Here is a 20,903-nt window from a genome sequence, read left to right as displayed (position 1 = left end):
CAATTAATTCGAAATTATCGAATCATCAATTTTGGCTTCCTTGACCATCTTCCAGTGTCAGTCAGCTGTAGCTCCACGGAGTTCCGCTGCAACAGTGACAGTCTCTGCATCTCGCGGTCGTTAGCGTGCGACGGGCGCAGCGACTGCCCCGACGGCAGCGACGAGCTGCCCGCCGCCTGCGACACCAAGACCTGCCTCCACACCGAGTTCATGTGAGTTGCCGCACTCCCGGCGGCAGGGAGCTGCCCGCCGCCTGCGACACCAAGACCTGCCTCCACACCGAGTTCATGTGAGTTGCCGCACTCCCGGCGGCAGGGAGCTGCCCGCCGCCTGCGACACCAAGACCTGCCTCCACACCGAGTTCATGTGAGTTGCCGCACTCCCGGCGGCAGGGAGCTGCCCGCCGCCTGCGACACCAAGACCTGCCTCCACACCGAGTTCATGTGAGTTGCCGCACTCCCGGCGGCAGGGAGCTGCCCGCCGCCTGCGACACCAAGACCTGCCTCCACACCGAGTTCATGTGAGTTGCCGCACTCCCGGCGGCAGGGAGCTGCCCGCCGCCTGCGACACCAAGACCTGCCTCCACACCGAGTTCATGTGAGTTGCCGCACTCCCGGCGGCAGGGAGCTGCCCGCCGCCTGCGACACCAAGACCTGCCTCCACACCGAGTTCATGTGAGTTGCCGCACTCCCGGCGGCAGGGAGCTGCCCGCCGCCTGCGACACCAAGACCTGCCTCCACACCGAGTTCATGTGAGTTGCCGCACTCCCGGCGGCAGGGAGCTGCCCGCCGCCTGCGACACCAAGACCTGCCTCCACACCGAGTTCATGTGAGTTGCCGCACTCCCGGCGGCAGGGAGCTGCCCGCCGCCTGCGACACCAAGACCTGCCTCCACACCGAGTTCATGTGAGTTGCCGCACTCCCGGCGGCAGGGAGCTGCCCGCCGCCTGCGACACCAAGACCTGCCTCCACACCGAGTTCATGTGAGTTGCCGCACTCCCGGCGGCAGGGAGCTGCCCGCCGCCTGCGACACCAAGACCTGCCTCCACACCGAGTTCATGTGAGTTGCCGCACTCCCGGCGGCAGGGAGCTGCCCGCCGCCTGCGACACCAAGACCTGCCTCCACACCGAGTTCATGTGAGTTGCCGCACTCCCGGCGGCAGGGAGCTGCCCGCCGCCTGCGACACCAAGACCTGCCTCCACACCGAGTTCATGTGAGTTGCCGCACTCCCGGCGGCAGGGAGCTGCCCGCCGCCTGCGACACCAAGACCTGCCTCCACACCGAGTTCATGTGAGTTGCCGCACTCCCGGCGGCAGGGAGCTGCCCGCCGCCTGCGACACCAAGACCTGCCTCCACACCGAGTTCATGTGAGTTGCCGCACTCCCGGCGGCAGGGAGCTGCCCGCCGCCTGCGACACCAAGACCTGCCTCCACACCGAGTTCATGTGAGTTGCCGCACTCCCGGCGGCAGGGAGCTGCCCGCCGCCTGCGACACCAAGACCTGCCTCCACACCGAGTTCATGTGAGTTGCCGCACTCCCGGCGGCAGGGAGCTGCCCGCCGCCTGCGACACCAAGACCTGCCTCCACACCGAGTTCATGTGAGTTGCCGCACTCCCGGCGGCAGGGAGCTGCCCGCCGCCTGCGACACCAAGACCTGCCTCCACACCGAGTTCATGTGAGTTGCCGCACTCCCGGCGGCAGGGAGCTGCCCGCCGCCTGCGACACCAAGACCTGCCTCCACACCGAGTTCATGTGAGTTGCCGCACTCCCGGCGGCAGGGAGCTGCCCGCCGCCTGCGACACCAAGACCTGCCTCCACACCGAGTTCATGTGAGTTGCCGCACTCCCGGCGGCAGGGAGCTGCCCGCCGCCTGCGACACCAAGACCTGCCTCCACACCGAGTTCATGTGAGTTGCCGCACTCCCGGCGGCAGGGAGCTGCCCGCCGCCTGCGACACCAAGACCTGCCTCCACACCGAGTTCATGTGAGTTGCCGCACTCCCGGCGGCAGGGAGCTGCCCGCCGCCTGCGACACCAAGACCTGCCTCCACACCGAGTTCATGTGAGTTGCCGCACTCCCGGCGGCAGGGAGCTGCCCGCCGCCTGCGACACCAAGACCTGCCTCCACACCGAGTTCATGTGAGTTGCCGCACTCCCGGCGGCAGGGAGCTGCCCGCCGCCTGCGACACCAAGACCTGCCTCCACACCGAGTTCATGTGAGTTGCCGCACTCCCGGCGGCAGGGAGCTGCCCGCCGCCTGCGACACCAAGACCTGCCTCCACACCGAGTTCATGTGAGTTGCCGCACTCCCGGCGGCAGGGAGCTGCCCGCCGCCTGCGACACCAAGACCTGCCTCCACACCGAGTTCATGTGAGTTGCCGCACTCCCGGCGGCAGGGAGCTGCCCGCCGCCTGCGACACCAAGACCTGCCTCCACACCGAGTTCATGTGAGTTGCCGCACTCCCGGCGGCAGGGAGCTGCCCGCCGCCTGCGACACCAAGACCTGCCTCCACACCGAGTTCATGTGAGTTGCCGCACTCCCGGCGGCAGGGAGCTGCCCGCCGCCTGCGACACCAAGACCTGCCTCCACACCGAGTTCATGTGAGTTGCCGCACTCCCGGCGGCAGGGAGCTGCCCGCCGCCTGCGACACCAAGACCTGCCTCCACACCGAGTTCATGTGAGTTGCCGCACTCCCGGCGGCAGGGAGCTGCCCGCCGCCTGCGACACCAAGACCTGCCTCCACACCGAGTTCATGTGAGTTGCCGCACTCCCGGCGGCAGGGAGCTGCCCGCCGCCTGCGACACCAAGACCTGCCTCCACACCGAGTTCATGTGAGTTGCCGCACTCCCGGCGGCAGGGAGCTGCCCGCCGCCTGCGACACCAAGACCTGCCTCCACACCGAGTTCATGTGAGTTGCCGCACTCCCGGCGGCAGGGAGCTGCCCGCCGCCTGCGACACCAAGACCTGCCTCCACACCGAGTTCATGTGAGTTGCCGCACTCCCGGCGGCAGGGAGCTGCCCGCCGCCTGCGACACCAAGACCTGCCTCCACACCGAGTTCATGTGAGTTGCCGCACTCCCGGCGGCAGGGAGCTGCCCGCCGCCTGCGACACCAAGACCTGCCTCCACACCGAGTTCATGTGAGTTGCCGCACTCCCGGCGGCAGGGAGCTGCCCGCCGCCTGCGACACCAAGACCTGCCTCCACACCGAGTTCATGTGAGTTGCCGCACTCCCGGCGGCAGGGAGCTGCCCGCCGCCTACGACACCAAGACCTGCCTCCACACCGAGTTCATGTGAGTTGCCGCACTCCCGGCGGCAGGGAGCTGCCCGCCGCCTGCGACACCAAGACCTGCCTCCACACCGAGTTCATGTGAGTTGCCGCACTCCCGGCGGCAGGGAGCTGCCCGCCGCCTGCGACACCAAGACCTGCCTCCACACCGAGTTCATGTGAGTTGCCGCACTCCCGGCGGCAGGGAGCTGCCCGCCGCCTGCGACACCAAGACCTGCCTCCACACCGAGTTCATGTGAGTTGCCGCACTCCCGGCGGCAGGGAGCTGCCCGCCGCCTGCGACACCAAGACCTGCCTCCACACCGAGTTCATGTGAGTTGCCGCACTCCCGGCGGCAGGGAGCTGCCCGCCGCCTGCGACACCAAGACCTGCCTCCACACCGAGTTCATGTGAGTTGCCGCACTCCCGGCGGCAGGGAGCTGCCCGCCGCCTGCGACACCAAGACCTGCCTCCACACCGAGTTCATGTGAGTTGCCGCACTCCCGGCGGCAGGGAGCTGCCCGCCGCCTGCGACACCAAGACCTGCCTCCACACCGAGTTCATGTGAGTTGCCGCACTCCCGGCGGCAGGGAGCTGCCCGCCGCCTGCGACACCAAGACCTGCCTCCACACCGAGTTCATGTGAGTTGCCGCACTCCCGGCGGCAGGGAGCTGCCCGCCGCCTGCGACACCAAGACCTGCCTCCACACCGAGTTCATGTGAGTTGCCGCACTCCCGGCGGCAGGGAGCTGCCCGCCGCCTGCGACACCAAGACCTGCCTCCACACCGAGTTCATGTGAGTTGCCGCACTCCCGGCGGCAGGGAGCTGCCCGCCGCCTGCGACACCAAGACCTGCCTCCACACCGAGTTCATGTGAGTTGCCGCACTCCCGGCGGCAGGGAGCTGCCCGCCGCCTGCGACACCAAGACCTGCCTCCACACCGAGTTCATGTGAGTTGCCGCACTCCCGGCGGCAGGGAGCTGCCCGCCGCCTGCGACACCAAGACCTGCCTCCACACCGAGTTCATGTGAGTTGCCGCACTCCCGGCGGCAGGGAGCTGCCCGCCGCCTGCGACACCAAGACCTGCCTCCACACCGAGTTCATGTGAGTTGCCGCACTCCCGGCGGCAGGGAGCTGCCCGCCGCCTGCGACACCAAGACCTGCCTCCACACCGAGTTCATGTGAGTTGCCGCACTCCCGGCGGCAGGGAGCTGCCCGCCGCCTGCGACACCAAGACCTGCCTCCACACCGAGTTCATGTGAGTTGCCGCACTCCCGGCGGCAGGGAGCTGCCCGCCGCCTGCGACACCAAGACCTGCCTCCACACCGAGTTCATGTGAGTTGCCGCACTCCCGGCGGCAGGGAGCTGCCCGCCGCCTGCGACACCAAGACCTGCCTCCACACCGAGTTCATGTGAGTTGCCGCACTCCCGGCGGCAGGGAGCTGCCCGCCGCCTGCGACACCAAGACCTGCCTCCACACCGAGTTCATGTGAGTTGCCGCACTCCCGGCGGCAGGGAGCTGCCCGCCGCCTGCGACACCAAGACCTGCCTCCACACCGAGTTCATGTGAGTTGCCGCACTCCCGGCGGCAGGGAGCTGCCCGCCGCCTGCGACACCAAGACCTGCCTCCACACCGAGTTCATGTGAGTTGCCGCACTCCCGGCGGCAGGGAGCTGCCCGCCGCCTGCGACACCAAGACCTGCCTCCACACCGAGTTCATGTGAGTTGCCGCACTCCCGGCGGCAGGGAGCTGCCCGCCGCCTGCGACACCAAGACCTGCCTCCACACCGAGTTCATGTGAGTTGCCGCACTCCCGGCGGCAGGGAGCTGCCCGCCGCCTGCGACACCAAGACCTGCCTCCACACCGAGTTCATGTGAGTTGCCGCACTCCCGGCGGCAGTGAGCTGCAGCAGCGGCAATGGAGGCCATTCGAGGGGCTGGAGGCACTGGGGCAATGAAGAAACGAAGATTTATTGCCAGCAAATAATTACAATATAATATAGGATTACTACCTAATTCCTACCTAAAATAATTGTAGCACTATATTTTTACTATTTGCTAAATATTGAAATATCTTTCCTGATTACTCAAATACTTGTACTTCTGGTGCTTACTCACACGCACGCAAGTACATTTTAAAAATTAAAATTCTTTCCATTCATTTCTTATACATAAATGTGTCTGTTTCCACCAGGTGTGCTTCAGGGACTTACACTTGCATTCCGATCTCATGGCGTTGTGACAGTAGTGATGATTGCATCGACGGCTCCGATGAACTTGACTGTGGTAAGTTTAACAAATTTGTTTCTGATTTAATCGAAGCAAACGAGCATGAACTACTTATAAATTATAATAAGTGATTACTGCTACGGGATATTTCCAAACAATTAAGGGTAATAAAAGAACTCTTTGGGGTTCAACTCTAGAGGTACCATCGCCACACTTATTTATGCTTTATAACAACAATCTTAAATGTTGATGCTTCTTTGTTTGAAGTCTGTGGCAAGGAAGAGACGCTTATACTTCCAACTTAGTCCTCAGAGGTATCTGTGGCTGACCTCAGGTTTTAATTCATCGTGGAATTGATTAAAGATGTCAATGGGTGACGGTGCCCATTTCTCGTCAGATTACCTGCATGCTTGTTTGTAACAATATTCAAACAAAAAGCCGTTTCTCTTTTTTTTACAATCCACTGTTCTTCAGTAAACAAGACGTGTGGATTTGGCTACTACAAGTGCCAGAGCGGTGAGTGTGTGGAGCTGATGAAGCGATGTGACCATAAATTCGACTGCACGGACCACACTGATGAAGAAGACTGCGAAGATCGTGAAGAACCTCAGGTGAAGAACTTAATCACTTTAAAACATTATGATCCATTCCTACTTAATAGATGACGTTTGACGGAGCGGTCATCATACCGCTCATACGGGTAATGGGTTCCGGGTTTGTGGCCTAGCCAGACAGATATCTGAATGATCAATTTGGATGTCTGTTCTGGGTAAGTGAGTGTTCGTGTGTGCTATGACACGCATGACACAGGCTAGTCCTGGTGTGGGGCTGTGAGCGTAGAAAGCATCTTTCTTTTTTTAGTTGTAAATTACAGCCGACTACAATTACAATATAAAGTGGGTAAGTAGATACCATGGACTCCACAGGCTAATTTTGAGGTTAACTAACATTTGTCTTGGTCAACACAAGACGGTTCCAGCAGACATGCTTCTTTTACGAGCAGTGATTTACGTTTGTGATTGATTAAATTTTATGTTAAGATGTTTATTACACTTGCGTACTGAAGTGCTAACCAGTTACCAAACCAGTACCTAACATGAAGAGTATTGGCATACAGCGCCAGACGCCAGAGCGCCAGACGACCCGCGTGGCGGAGCTGCCACCATACCGGTCTGACGCGCAAAGGGTCCCGGGTTCGATCCCCGGCCAGATCGATTTCTAAATGATGAATTTAGATGTCTGTTTCTGGGTCTGGGTGTTTGTGTATTTGTCTATGTGTGTGTCCATGGCACCCACGACACAGGGAATCCTAGTGTGGGGCTGTGAGTGTAGAAAGCGTTTATTTATTAGCGTTTATACAGGAGCCGACAGCGAGTTGCCCGCCCTGGGAGTATGCTTGTGAGCGGAATACCAGCATCTGCCTCCCGCCCACAGCACGGTATCATCACCAGTACTTATGCAGGGATGGTGGAACTTCGTCATGTTTAGACTTTGTTATGGCCAGCATCCGGGTCTACCGTCTAATCTACCCTTAGTATGAGTTTTTACGTTTGTTCGAAAATGAATGACGCTCAAATCTGCGATATTTTAATTCCGACATAGTTCACGGGAGTGCTATGTGAGCGAAAACGTAAACGGTGACAATTTTCGAGTAAACGTAAAATTTCAAATACGGGATAAGTGGTATTGGTTAATATTTAATCTAATACATGTACTTACTAACATAACAATTTAATAAAAAGCTTGTAACAAAATTATACTTATTCGCTCTTTTGTCTTTATTTATGTTTGAAATGCTGGAATTAGGTAGATAATTCCAGCAAAGACAATTTACTAATTGTATTGGTTCTTGTGAGCAGTTTGGGTAACGTCTTAATTTACATGCTTTGTGTGTCACTTTGTTTTGTGTCTGACTAAGGAAATTCTGGTGACGTGTGTGTATAATTTTTTGTTTGTTTTGATTGTGTGTATAACTATGTCTTTGTGTATGTCAATTAATGCTTGTTATCAATTGAAACAGGAAGTAATGATAACCTAGTAGTTTAAAAATGCGCCGCTTAACCTGAGGATCGGATTTACCAGACTCGCACTTTCGATTTGACCTCTGATTTTCCTAAGTTAGGTCTGTGAATTAGAAAATTATTATCAACGGCGAAGGAAAAATTGGAAGAAGGAGAAGTACGCTACACGTCTGAGAGTTTTAGTTTTCAAAAATGTATGAAGTTACTAATTCGCGTATAGCCAGCTTGGTGGTGTTGTGAATCTTGTTGTCAACCCATTACTAAGAGAAGATCCGTGCCCAGCAGTGGGACAGTACTGGATTCACCAGGAACCTGCGACGGGTGCAGTCAGTCTGTCGCATCTTGAAGGTGGTACCGACCGAGCGATACCGACCTCAGGTAGGAATGTCTAATCCTATCTGGAGTTGATTACAGATGTCCATGGGAGGCAGTAGCTTACCATCAGGTGGGCTGCTTGCTCGTCAACTACTCCTATATCAGTTCGTGCTCATTTGTCCAGCTGCAACGGCAAGACGGACTGCCCGGGCGGCACGGACGAGCACGGCTGCGACTACCGCTGCGCGCCGCACGGGCTGTTCGCGTGCCGCCAGGAGAACGCCTGCGTCATCCAGCAGTGGGTCTGCAACGGGAAGAACGACTGCCTCGACGGCTCCGATGAGACACCGGAGGCTTGTGCTAGCGGTGAGTGAAGAACTTTCTGTTAAAGTTAGGTCTCTTTTTTTGTAACATAATTGATATAGTGCTTTTGCTAGATTTGAATAGGAAGGTACGAGTAGATAATTTTCAATTTATTACTTTTACCTGGATATTAACACAGGTAGTCAATTATCTCTTAGGTAAGCTAAGACTGTTTTATAGAGGATTTTTGTAAGACGTACACAAAGTTTATCTAATGTAGCCTTAACCTTGGCATCGTCTTTGGACATTACCAATCAATGACACCAGGACCCCGTGGGATAGTACCTACTCATGCTGTGGCTGTTTAAAGTTTAGAAATCTTTATAAAAAAGTAAAAACAATATGTTCTACCTTAGATTTTTTTTTTAATTATCGATGAGTCAAACGACATAGGTAATGGTTTTAATAGTCTGGTAGTTTCAGGGTATCGGGATCGAGTTTCGATTTCTGCTTGCAGTTATATAAATTATACTTCTTTCGTGCTGTACGCTTTGATCATGTATGTTCTCGGTATCTATCAAAATCTTAGCACAAGTGTATAAGTTTCATTAATATGTGCAGTGAACAAGACGTCCCACCAGTACGTGTCGCGCACGGCGGCGGAGTGCAGCAGCGGGTTCCGCTGCGCCGGCGGCCAGTGCGTGGAGTGGGCGGCGGTCTGTGACGACACTCACGACTGCTTGGACGGATCCGACGAGGGTGGTAACTGCTGTAAGTTGGAAATGTTAAGGTCGTTGCTGAGATTTATAATACAACTACATAATATAGTATATTCCATCCATAAGCTACTAAGATTACTGATGGGAATAAGTTGTAAATGTCCTTGACAAGATTCATTGATATATACCTATAGCTTATTGATGGAAATTGTTTCTTTTGGTACTATTCGGTAATGATGTATATGCATAGCATATCTAAAAGATTAGGTAATATTTTGGTACTTATGAATTTTGATTCTTTCCACTGAAAAGTTTAAAACTCCGTAAAATTAGATGTAAAGATGTGTATATTGTATACTTTGCAATAAAAGGTATTTTTTGTTCTGTTTACGGCCAAATCCCATGTAGCATATGTTCATCAGATACTTTAATGCACCTTAGTCTTATGTAACAGACGGCGTAGTGCAAAGCTAGCGGACGCACGCTGTAGTTCACTTTGTTTATGTACAATACGTTTTAGCTCATATGAATCCTTGTGTCTAGTCGTACATAACGTACCTCTAGTACATCTCGTAGCTGTGCATATTAGCGCACGTAACTGCGCCTATGCTATACACATAGCTACGTCGTAGTACGTCGTAGTGCAATACCGGCATCTACCGGCGTAGCCCAGCAAACCCGCTTGTTCTTCCGCTACGCTAAGCGCACAACGATATGTAACATAGCTACACCGTAGCACACTATAGCATACCGTAGAGTTCACCGTAGCACTCTTCCGTAGCGACCCCCTGCACTCCGCACACGTGCCCGGGCATCTGCCGGCGCAGCCCGAGCGGCCCGGCGTGCTCGTGTCCGCGCGGGCTGCGGCTGGCGGCGGACGGGCGCGGCTGCGACGACACGGACGAGTGCCGCGCCGACGTGTGTGCGCATCGGTGTCTTAACACACATGGCTCGTTTATATGCTCGTGTTATCCGGGATATGCGCTTAGGTATATTTGGCACTTCATAGATTTTTTTGTACAAGATTGAGAAACCAAATGATTCAGTAAATTAACTTGTAAGTGTAAGTGGTCACAGCCGCTCGTGGACATCTGTAGTCAACCCCTAATAAAATTAGATTCCTACCTTAGGTTACGTTGTCACAGATACGTTGCAGAAATTTTTAATCAACTACATGTAGAAAGTATTCTACCCGACGCCGATGAAATGCAATTAACAGAAAGCTTTGATTGCTTGATTGAATGTCTTACAGTTGAAATCTATTTAAAAACTTTTTGTTAGAAGTTTACAAGCGTAATTTTATATTCCCTAGATCCGACCGTCGCTCATGCAAAGCGGTGCGAGGCAACATGTCAGTGCTATACGTGTCAGGAAACTCCGTAAAGTCTATCTACGCAGACTACAAGGTTACCCTGGAGTACAACGACCCGAACATCGCCAGGATCAGCGATTTGGATTATAACGTCAGGTGATTTTAGACCTTCAATACAGTTACACTCTAGTTTAAAACGGCCAACGGCTTGCTTTTTAAGAAGTTGCAAATAAAATCTTATAATGATCCCCTGCTGCCCAAGAATATTTACAATTAATTCTATACTTAAGTCGTATTTGTGACTAGCGACAAATACGTTGCTTACACTTAGAGTCATGGATTAGTAATAGTTAAGTTGAAATGCCTCGTCATTAGACATTTAACATTTTTTTTTAAACCAGATGCTATTGCAATCTGTCCCTATGGACATTCAGCAATATTTAGGGCAAGTGGTATTATGCGAGGCACAGGTCCTGTGACATGCCTTCTAAAATCTCATTTGAGTAGGTCCTGGACTACTGTTTTTAAGTCTTCTTGTGCTTGGAAATATGTCATCTATAAGATGGGATGCTAATGGATTTGGGATGATAATGATTTGATCTTAAGTTTATATGTTGATGTTTTGTCCCTCATTTCTTCCTTACCATTAAGGAAGAAATAAGGGACAAAACATTTCTAATGCCCAGTTCTCGGTGGAGTCTTACATTTAACATTTAGTTACTTTGCTACACTCTCCAAACCAGAACAGTGCACTGCTACAAAGCAAAAAGGGGAAAATTATTCATATTGAAAAAATGTTGTTATTTAGTATTATTATTTATGTTTATTGATTGTTATTGATAAATTTCAGGAAAAACCAATTGTACGTGGCTTCAGCTGAAACAGGGAAACTTATTGAAGTGAACCGTACACAAGATGATCTAGGTATCAACGTCATCACTAACGTTGGTAGACCCACTCGGGTAAGTGGGATTCAAGTACTTATGAAGCGTGCCAGCATTTCGGAACTTGTAGGCGCATCATACGAGATTATTTGCGATATTTCTAAATTTTCTATATTATTTGTCTGAGCATCATACAAGAATTTCACATAACCCAAAATGTCAGGTCACTTTGAAGCATGTATTGCTTTATTGCTTCTTACTTACCCAATAATCGATTATGGGAACATTCCTATACAGTAAATGCTCTAAAACAAAAACGTCCGCTTCGGAATCTGTAAACTGAACTATTTTGTCTCCTGAGAGCCTGGAAGCAGCAACACCTCTCATCATATCCGTTATGTTCAACAACTTAAACCCTGAACGAATTGTATCCTTGATCCTTCTCACCTTGCACAATAGGGAATATGATACATTTTAGTGTATAATAGCGAACATGATATGAAACTCTTCAAGAGGGGTGCAAAAAGAGCTCTCCTTCAAAGCCGGCGATGCGTTGGCGACCTCTCTGGTGTTGCAAATAGGCGACTGTGACTGTTTTCCATCAGATAGCTCGTCTGCTTTATCGTTAGGGGTAAATATAAAAAAAATGAAATATTCCTGGACTTGCAAAGTCTGCACTGAATCATAAGATCTCGTAACTGACTCAACACAAGCTAATATGATATTCCAGGTGGCAGTGGACTGGGTGACTGACAACGTGTACTTCGCGGACAGCTGGCCGGGCCGCAGCTGCATCCGGGTCTGCAACGTCAAGAGGAAGCGCTGCGCCAAGCTGCAGAAGCTGCCCTCCGAAGCTGTGGTAGGGTTCTTCTAAATCCTTGATGATTTTGGATTGGGTTTAACTGGGTTTCTTGTTTCTGGGTTTGTTTTGTGAATTCATTATTGTGAATCCGTGGCACGAATGATATAACAATGCTTACCATGAATTTGGCTATCCTAAGGGTCAATTACTCGGTATCCATTGACAGTTTCTACACTCAGTCCTATATTCCTAGGGATTGGTGTTATACAAGTATTCATAGGGTTATTTATTAGTGTAGAAAGCGCTAATGTGTACCCAAACCTTAAGGTAGCAAAACCATATAGGATTATTTTCTTATTTGTACTTTGTAATAGAGGTATATCAACATAGATTCATCCGTGACTGTGTGTACGAAAATATTTTAGGTGGTAGAAGCCTCTGTGGTTCAAGTGGCACCATCGCCACGCCTATTTCTGTTTAATGACAGGTGTGCTAAGCGTTGCTGTGTTCTGGGTTGAAGGAAGACATACTTTTCCGAGGAGTTCCAGCTTAATCCTCAGGGGTAACGACGCACCTGTGACCGACCTCAGGTAGTAATATAATTGTATGTAGGGGTCATTATTTGTATGGGCGGCCGTAGCCACTTACTATCAGGTGGGCTACATGTTCATCTACTACTTCTATATTACAAAAAAAAAAACATCGTTTTCAGGTGTCAGCACTGGTCGTGGACCCAGCATCTCGCAAGATGTTTTACTGCGTGAACAGAGAGCTAGAGTCAATAGTCCGTTCAGCGTCTCTAAGCGGGAGGCAGGTGGCTGACCTGGCCACCATCACCAACTGCACCGGGCTGGAGGTTGACTCCTTCAAGCAGAGGCTGTACGTTGCTGAAACTGGACCGTCCAGGATCCTGCAGATGGACTTCGAAGGGAACACCTTGTAAGTCGTTTGGTTGATATTTGTAGAGGCCAGTTGTTTTGTGTCACTACTTTGTTTTGTGTCGCCATAGCAAATTGTATGACTACGTGCTCGCAATAACTTCAGACCGGACTAGCAGTTCGGCGCGAACTATACAGGTAACCGTTTCTGGCAGATTTCCAATCCTAATTGAAGTATGTATTTAATACTACATAACCAATAAGAGATCATAAGGTAGACTGAATGCCCATTTTCTTCTATTGCTTAAACAATCACTTTTTGAAAACAAGTTTCCAGAAAAAATACCTTCAGAAAAATACATTTTCTTCTAGAAAAACGATCTTCACCAACGACCCGAACTTGCAAGCACCGCACGGCCTCGTGATCTTCGAGGACTCGATCTACTTCATCGGCGCCAACTCCTTCAAGCTGAGCCGCTGCCACCTCCATGAGCCCAGGGTCTGCGAGCCCTACCTCTACTCCGTGTTCGACGCCAACACCTTCGTGATCCGCCACGAGAGCGTCCAGAGGGATGACGTCATGAATGACTGTGACAGCTTCACGTGTGCCAATGTGTGCGTGCTCGGGGAAACAGAGCCGCAGTGTGTGTGCGATGATGGTGGGATTTCGAGTGATGGGAGCTGCCCACGTGTTTTACGTAATGAGGTAATTACATATTGGCAGTTGATATGCAATTCAAAATGAAGCCATGCACAATTATTCCAAAATTGACATACTCTAAGTAACTGTTTAAATTAATCTTTAAGCACGCTATCTCCAATACAGTCCTTAAGTCGATTATATCAAGGTAGCGTAGACGTTGATATGAGCTGATCTTGCTTATTTCTTTCTAATAACAGTAGTATTAAGCGCTGCTGTATCTTGGTTTCAAGGTACGGGAGATACATTTATCCGGGGCATTCAAACTTAATCCTCAGGGGTAGCATCGCACCTGTGACCGACCTCCTGATTGACCTCAGGTAGGAAGAGAGATACCTACCTGAGAGATAAGATAGAGATTTTATCTGGAATTGTTTATAGATGTCCATGGGTACCAGTAGATTGCCATCACCTGGACTCCACACTCGTTTGCTGCTTTAAAATACCCTTTACTTGTATTGTCTGTATCACTCCGTCGTTGCCCCCAGTTGGCGTTATTCAACGGCTGGTCGCAGCAGGACGCCTCCCGCGCGCACAGCGTGTCGCTGACGCTGGTGGGCGTGGTGCTGGCGCTGCTGCTGCTCTACCTCGCCGTGTTCGCGTACTACCAGCGCGCCCGCCGCCGCGCCGCGCACGCGGAATACGTGCAGTGAGCGCGCACACACACACACACACACACACACACACGCACACACACGCACACGCACACACTCACACGCACACAGACACACAAACAGTGTACACAAGGATTGGAAAATAAAATCTGTACTCTGCACACTTGCAAATATTGACATCATACTGTACACACACTCATCAATATTGTTCCTTACACGCCCTCGCCAATTTTGAGCTTCCATCCTTATACGCGCTAACCAATATTGAGCTAACATACTTACACGCGCTGGCCAATATTGAGCTAACACCCTTACACGCACTTGTCCATATTGAGCTTACCTATATAATATTGACCACATACATCCGCGCCTATATAAATTTGCATCTTACATACACAGTTCATTATTAAAGATATTCTTTTAGTATGGTCTAGACCACTCCCTATCCAGATACACCTGACCAGAGAGCAGCATATCCTCCACTAACATTTATAGCCAATAGATGGATTACATTGATTTGTTTGGACTATAGCAAAACTTCCAATTCTAGATGTCTATTTCTACTTAAACCCAATATTTTATTTCACATAAAGCCAAGGAATCTTAGGACTCTTATTCTGCCAGGCATTAAGGTCCAAAAATAAAACATAAATCGATATATTTATTTTTGTTCACAGAGTCAGATACCATAACAATCCGGAAGGCATGACACAGCTCTCCTCATCTATTATTGAAGTGCCGAATGCTGGGTAAGTCCTAAAATATAAATTCATAATCATGTTTCCTGACAGCCACCTAATAGTAAGTACTTCCTTCAACTCACAGACGTTACATCCAGCCTTAAACGTGTAGCTATGGATATGGATATATAACAGCTTCACCTAACACAGCAGCGCTTAACTCTGTACCCTTAGTATGAGTTTTTACGTTTGCTCGAAAACGTTCAAGGTTTACGACAGCTCTCCCGTGCACCTTAACGGAACTAAGATTTCGCATATGAGTTATAAAAAACTGTAGTCAACTGTAACGTACATTTCATTTCACGAATAAAAAAAGATTGCATTTATTTTTAAACTAGATGACCCGGTGAACTTCGTACCACCTAATTATGAGTGAATATCTGTACCTCGTGGTTTCACTCGTGTAATTTATGTATTATGTCCATAAACTACTGGTAAATATTAGGAAATGGCCACAGGAGAACAGGAAAATAAAAAATACAATTAAATAAAATTCACTCTACCTCTCTGCACTCTGTTATTTTTTACCGACTTCAAAAAGGAGGTGGTTATCAATTCGGCCGGTATCTTTTTTTTATGTATGTACACGAATTACTCCGCCGTTAGTGAACCGATTTTAATAATTATTTTTTTATTGTGTTATTTTTTATTGTAGGTTCTAATGAAATTACAAAGTCTGTGCATCATTGACTATTTAAGGGTCTGATAATGTGGCTCGGAGACAAAATATGTAACTCCTCAACCGATGGGGATATTTGAGTTGTGTTTGAAGATATTTGGTGTAAGTTCTAACGAAATTGCAAAGTCAGTTCATCATTGACTATTTAAGGGTCTGATAATGTGGCTCGGAGACAAAATATGTAACTCCTCAACCGATGGGAATAATTGAGTCGTGTTTGAAGATATTTGGTGTAGGAGGTTCTAATGAAATTGCGAATCATTGACTATTTAGTTAGGTTAGGTTGGAACACATATGACAATATAAAACTAAGAGGGCAGGGCGCGGCAGCGCCCTGCGTGCGGGCGGTTCCAATCAATGTAAATTCAGACCGTACCTTAATTCATGATCACGTTTATACAATTTTATATTGTATTAATATAAATGTTATTATGTCATCACTAAAAAGGGTAAAAAAAATTTTAACAAAAAATACAACCGACTTCTATGTCACTTGTAGTGACATAGAAGTCGGTTGTATTTTTTGTTATTTTTTTTACAAACACGCGAAAAGAAGTACCTATAACTTCAATAACGGTTTTTTTAAAGAAAGTTTATTTACTTATAGTACTCTAATCGGGTTGTTGAATAGCTAAAAATGCTGAAACAGGTGTGTAAATAGAAAGGCGATTTATAACAGTCTTAAGGGTTGATCTAAAAAAACAAACAGTAACTCAGATGCTTCATTATGTCTTATGATAATTTTCTTAGTGCTCCAAATTAACGGATATTAAATTAAAGTTCCATACCCGATTAAATGTCCCTAAAGGTTGATTTTCCAAAAACGGTGAAAAATGTGTTCTATTATTTTGAATCAAAAAGCTAAATTCCAATTTTCATAGACTTTGCTTCAAAATCTGCCGATTTCTAAACGAAGTGTCTTCTAAAGCCAAATGCAAATTTTTACAGTTTTTGCTTCCAAATTAACGGATTTTAATATAAAATTCCAACCCCTACTTAACCAACTTAAGGGTTGATTTTGCAAATATCGTAAAATAGATATTTAATTACTTTCTATCGAAATCCTATCAAATACCAATTTTCATATAGATTTGCATCAAAACTGGGGGACTTTAATACAAACTTTCAACTCTTATTTATTCACGGAAACGCGGTCGAACAGGATAAAAAGTATCCTATGTCCGTCTCCTGGTTCTAAGCTACCTCTCGATTAATTTTCAGTCAAATTGGTTCAGCCGTTCTTGAGTTATAAAATGACTTCACGGAAACGCGGTCGAACGGGATAAAAAGTATCCTATGTCCGTTTCCTGGTTCTAATCTACCTCTTTACCAATTTTCAGCTAAATCGGTTCAACCGTTCTTGAGTTATAAAATGACTTCAAGGAAACGCGGTCGAACGGGATAAAAAGTATCCTATGTCCTTTTCCTGCTTCTAAGCTACCTCTCGATTAATTTTCAGTCAAATTGGTTCAGCCGTTCTTGAGTTATAAAATGACTTCACGGAAACGCGGTCGAACGGGATAAAAAGTATCCTATGTCCGTTTCCTGGTTCTAATCTACCACTTTACCAATTTTCAGCTAAATCGGTTCAACCGTTCTTGAGTTATAAAATGACTTCAAGGAAACGCGGTCGAACGGGATAAAAAGTATCCTATGTCCGTCTCCTGGTTCTAAGCTACCTCTCCACCAATTTTCAGCCAAATCGGTTCAGCCGTTCTTGAGTTATAAGTGGAGTAACTAACACGACTTTCTTTTATATATATAGATTTTTAATCTCATTTTGATACCGTTATAGTTCCGTTTTTTTTAGTTTTTTTGCGGAATTTTAGTCGAATACGGTCCACGGAAGCGCTCTAGGAGCGAATTCGTAAACGTTGAACGTTTTCGAGAGAACGTAAAAACTCGTACTAGGGTAGGGTACTACTATTATGAGGCAGAAATATGTATTGCCTTGCCTATTACAAAAAGTGAACCACAAAAAGTGCTACCATCTTCCATATATCTACATAATAATATAATAGTTGTTTATTCGCAGTGGAGTCTCCCATGAGTTCATCAATCCCCTGCAGTTGGTGAGGAACATTTGGCAGCAGTCCTTCAGGAAACAATCTCGGCCACATGTACGTTACAATATATATAATAACTCTTTATTTCGAAAAATCCGAAAGTGTAGAAATTAATAGTAGTTTCAGAAAAAACAATATTTACTTAGGCATACAATGTTCCTATTTTTGTATACATATGGAAATGCTCCATTTATTAAAAGTTTAGTTTGTATGTCAATGAGTAACTTTGGTGTATTGATTGGTAATCTACGTAATAGATAAACAGTATATCAAATATATTCTCTACATTAAAGGGTAAATTTTTGCATTAATGGGTAAATATTATTTATCAATGAGTAAATTCTGTGTATCAAAGTGTGTGTACGTATATCAAATATGTAAATTCCATAATATATTGTAAATTTCCATACATCAATTTTGTCTGATAAAATCTGTTACTATTCAGGAGCCAGAGAATGACATTATAAATTTGTTTTATTAATATCCATATTATTTTTCAGCGCACTTCTGGTCTAATATTTGATGTGCAGTCTCAACAAGATCTCTCTGATACTGAATCAGACTTGGATGTGAGGGAAAATAGAAGAATATTGCGCAATTAATTAATGAAATAGTAATAAGTTTCCTATTTTTCTTATTCTAACAATATTTTGTTACATAAAATTGTTATTCTTGATGTTTATTGCACTGATTCTTATAATTGTAAAATCAAAATTGAGTGTAGGCTACAAATTTAGTCTAAGTATAATTTATTTGGTTTATTTTGTAATTCATAAATTATTCTGCAGGCAGATGTTAATAATTTGTAATAAATGTTTGTAATGATTTACAGATGTTGTGAATTTGTACTAATTATGTTTTATCATAATTACTGTATACAAATCATTGTTCATATTTATATGAAGAAATAAATATTGTTTTTCTATCTATTTTTTTATTTCAATGTTTATAACATACATATTCAAAATGCATGAATGGATTCATCCTAAATGCGAGTAAAGAGAGAAAATCATAACACTACATTCTTCAATAAATTAAAACTGCTTATTAAGAAAGAAAATTTAATAAGCTATGATAAAAGGAAATACATGACAAACAATTATGAATAAAAAGATTACTTCCACAACTTTTTAATGGACATATTCTTCTCAGAGTCCTTCTGCATTACTTTAGCGACGGCCATTTCAAAGTCCTCTTGGGTTACATGGACTCGGCGCTCCCTTAGGGCATACATACCAGCTTCCGTACACACACCCTTAACCTCAGCACCAGATGCTCCAGGCATCAGCTCCGCTATCTTACGAAGATTAATTCCTCTAGTAAGATTCATCTTTCGAGAATGGATTTTCAAGATATCCAAGCGAGCCTCTTCATTCGGTGGGGGGAACTCGATCTTCCTGTCGATACGGCCAGGTCTCAGCAGAGCTGGGTCGAGGATGTCAATCCTATTTGTTGCCATAATAACTTTAATGTTCTTTGTTGCTTCAAAACCATCTAGCTGGTTCAACAATTCCAGCATAGTTCTTTGTACTTCGGAGTCACCTCCACTGCCAGATTCGATACGAGAGGAGCCAATAGAGTCAATCTCGTCCATGAAGATTATAGACGGGGCATGTTCTCTAGCCATAACAAAAAGTTCTCGCACCATTCGACTGCCCTCACCAATGAATTTCTGGACTAACTCAGAGCCTGACACACGGATAAATGTACACTCAGTGTGATGGGCGACCGCACGCGCTAACAATGTCTTACCTGTGCCTGGCGGGCCATATAACAAGACACCTTTAGGTTGGGCAATACCCAAAGCATCAAACAGCTCGGGATGCTTAACAGGCAGCTCAATGACCTCCTTAATCTCTTTAATTTGTTTATCTAAACCACCTACCATCTCGTAAGTAGAGTCCGGGACCTTCTCAACCATCATGAGAGACACCAAGGGGTCGACTTTGTTGGGCAGAATCTTATGAAGAGTGTAGCTCTCATTGCGAAGCGCGACGCGGCAATTGGCGGTCACGTCGTTTATGTCAACGTTTTTGTCCAAATCAACGACGAATTTACCCTCGGGATGTACCTTTACGAGCACTTTCTTCTTGTCCATAGGCTTGACGACCTCGCCGACGTAGGAGCCCTGCTCTTGCAGCAGTTGGAGCTCCTCGCGCAGCATACGCACTTTTGCGTTGAGTTCGTTACGCTGAGCCTGCAGACGACGCAGGTTCTGAGACTTCTCGGCCACGATCAACTGCAGCTCTTCGATCTTCGTTATGTAGTACGGACGGAAACCCTCACCCTTTACCGGGTCGATTTCCATCTTAGTTATCGTCATTTTGGTATTGTTTTGTTACATTAATCGTTGAAAGAAATGATTAGCGAATTTAGAACAATAATCAGAATTTCTGATGCGGTACACAATGACAATGTGATGACATGACAACTTTGACAACCAACAGTATTTTCAAGTCACGGTGTAGAATAACCTATATTAAATTTTCTACCATCATCTAAAATTAACAAGCATAATTAAAATTGTGTTTGCATTGCTATTAATATATTAAATTATTCAAGTATAACTTTTTAATGCTCGTATCTATTTTACATACCTAAATGTTAACATGGTACATAAAATCATTTAATCAATCGAAGATATCTTTTAAAAGTTTCTACCAAATTTTATTACATAGCAACACTATATGTAAAATTTTCAAACTTATTTTTGAACGAGGTCCTTTTTATGTTCGATTGTAAAATAACTTATTAAAATATAATAAAAGTTATTATTAAAATGAAGAATGTTATTTTTGTGTAACTAATAAAGACAAAATATTTTAAGTTACCAAAGATTTGTACGTAATATTATAGTAACGGAAATAACATCGTGCTTTGTTCATTTTAAATGAAATTATTTCAAATTAATGTAAGTGGTATATTTTAGTTGAACTATCTATTATATTAACATTCAAACAACATAATAAAGTAAGAACAGAATCAGTTATTCATTGTTTGATTCTTCGGCGATTTTTAGATCAAAGTTTATTCAAAAAATGATTTATTGTTTGTTTATGTCTTGCTAATGGACTGTCGGGCTTATACCGGTTTATATAGTTGATCAAGTAGGATATGAATGAATGATCGACGAATTTAGAATCATAAAAATAAACAAACTGCATTACTTTAAAATTGTGCATTGTCATTTTGTTTTTCCATTTCTTTGAATAAGTATGTAAAATAAGCTACATTTTACGGCGATTCGTTATTAATTGAATAGTTGGCTTTTGAAATATTCTGGCGCTATAAAAACGATTTGCAAATATTTACTTTCTATTGTGCGTTGGTTTATTTCCACACTAAAATCAACTGAACTCAGATTGAGTGAGATAA

The 20,903-nt window shown here is 46.5% G+C and overlaps 2 protein-coding genes across 2 annotated transcripts in view; one reads left to right on the top strand and one right to left on the bottom strand.

Annotated features, from left to right (window-relative positions):
- Positions 1 to 18,180, top strand: part of yl (Putative vitellogenin receptor yl) — a 35,427-nt gene extending 17,247 nt beyond the window's left edge. Inside the window, exons 21-36 of the mRNA XM_073092263.1 lie at positions 56 to 212; positions 5,461 to 5,552; positions 5,970 to 6,106; positions 6,857 to 6,933; positions 8,016 to 8,197; positions 8,756 to 8,905; positions 9,635 to 9,842; positions 10,166 to 10,321; positions 11,016 to 11,127; positions 11,780 to 11,908; positions 12,564 to 12,790; positions 13,102 to 13,435; positions 13,918 to 14,080; positions 14,723 to 14,792; positions 17,498 to 17,582; positions 18,029 to 18,180. Of these exons, the coding sequence (XP_072948364.1) occupies positions 56 to 212; positions 5,461 to 5,552; positions 5,970 to 6,106; positions 6,857 to 6,933; positions 8,016 to 8,197; positions 8,756 to 8,905; positions 9,635 to 9,842; positions 10,166 to 10,321; positions 11,016 to 11,127; positions 11,780 to 11,908; positions 12,564 to 12,790; positions 13,102 to 13,435; positions 13,918 to 14,080; positions 14,723 to 14,792; positions 17,498 to 17,582; positions 18,029 to 18,130 (2,381 nt within the window). The 3' untranslated portion in view covers positions 18,131 to 18,180. The remainder of the gene's footprint in view (positions 1 to 55; positions 213 to 5,460; positions 5,553 to 5,969; positions 6,107 to 6,856; positions 6,934 to 8,015; positions 8,198 to 8,755; positions 8,906 to 9,634; positions 9,843 to 10,165; positions 10,322 to 11,015; positions 11,128 to 11,779; positions 11,909 to 12,563; positions 12,791 to 13,101; positions 13,436 to 13,917; positions 14,081 to 14,722; positions 14,793 to 17,497; positions 17,583 to 18,028) is intronic.
- A 392-nt stretch (positions 18,181 to 18,572) lies between these two features.
- Rpt6 (26S proteasome regulatory subunit Rpt6) lies at positions 18,573 to 19,979 on the bottom strand. Its single transcript, XM_073091884.1, has one exon. The coding sequence runs from the start codon at positions 19,849 to 19,851 to the stop codon at positions 18,643 to 18,645; it is 1,209 nt and encodes a 402-aa protein (XP_072947985.1). The 5' UTR covers positions 19,852 to 19,979; the 3' UTR covers positions 18,573 to 18,642.
- Between the last annotated feature and the right edge of the window lie 924 nt (positions 19,980 to 20,903).

Source organism: Epargyreus clarus, unplaced genomic scaffold (assembly GCF_041222505.1).
Source record: "Epargyreus clarus isolate Ecla_fem2 unplaced genomic scaffold, WU_Ecla_fem_2.2 ptg000035l, whole genome shotgun sequence".
In the NCBI taxonomy this organism is placed as follows: domain Eukaryota; kingdom Metazoa; phylum Arthropoda; class Insecta; order Lepidoptera; family Hesperiidae; genus Epargyreus; species Epargyreus clarus.
Note: the sequence above shows the minus strand (reverse complement) of the source record. Positions and strands in the feature narration are given on the sequence as shown.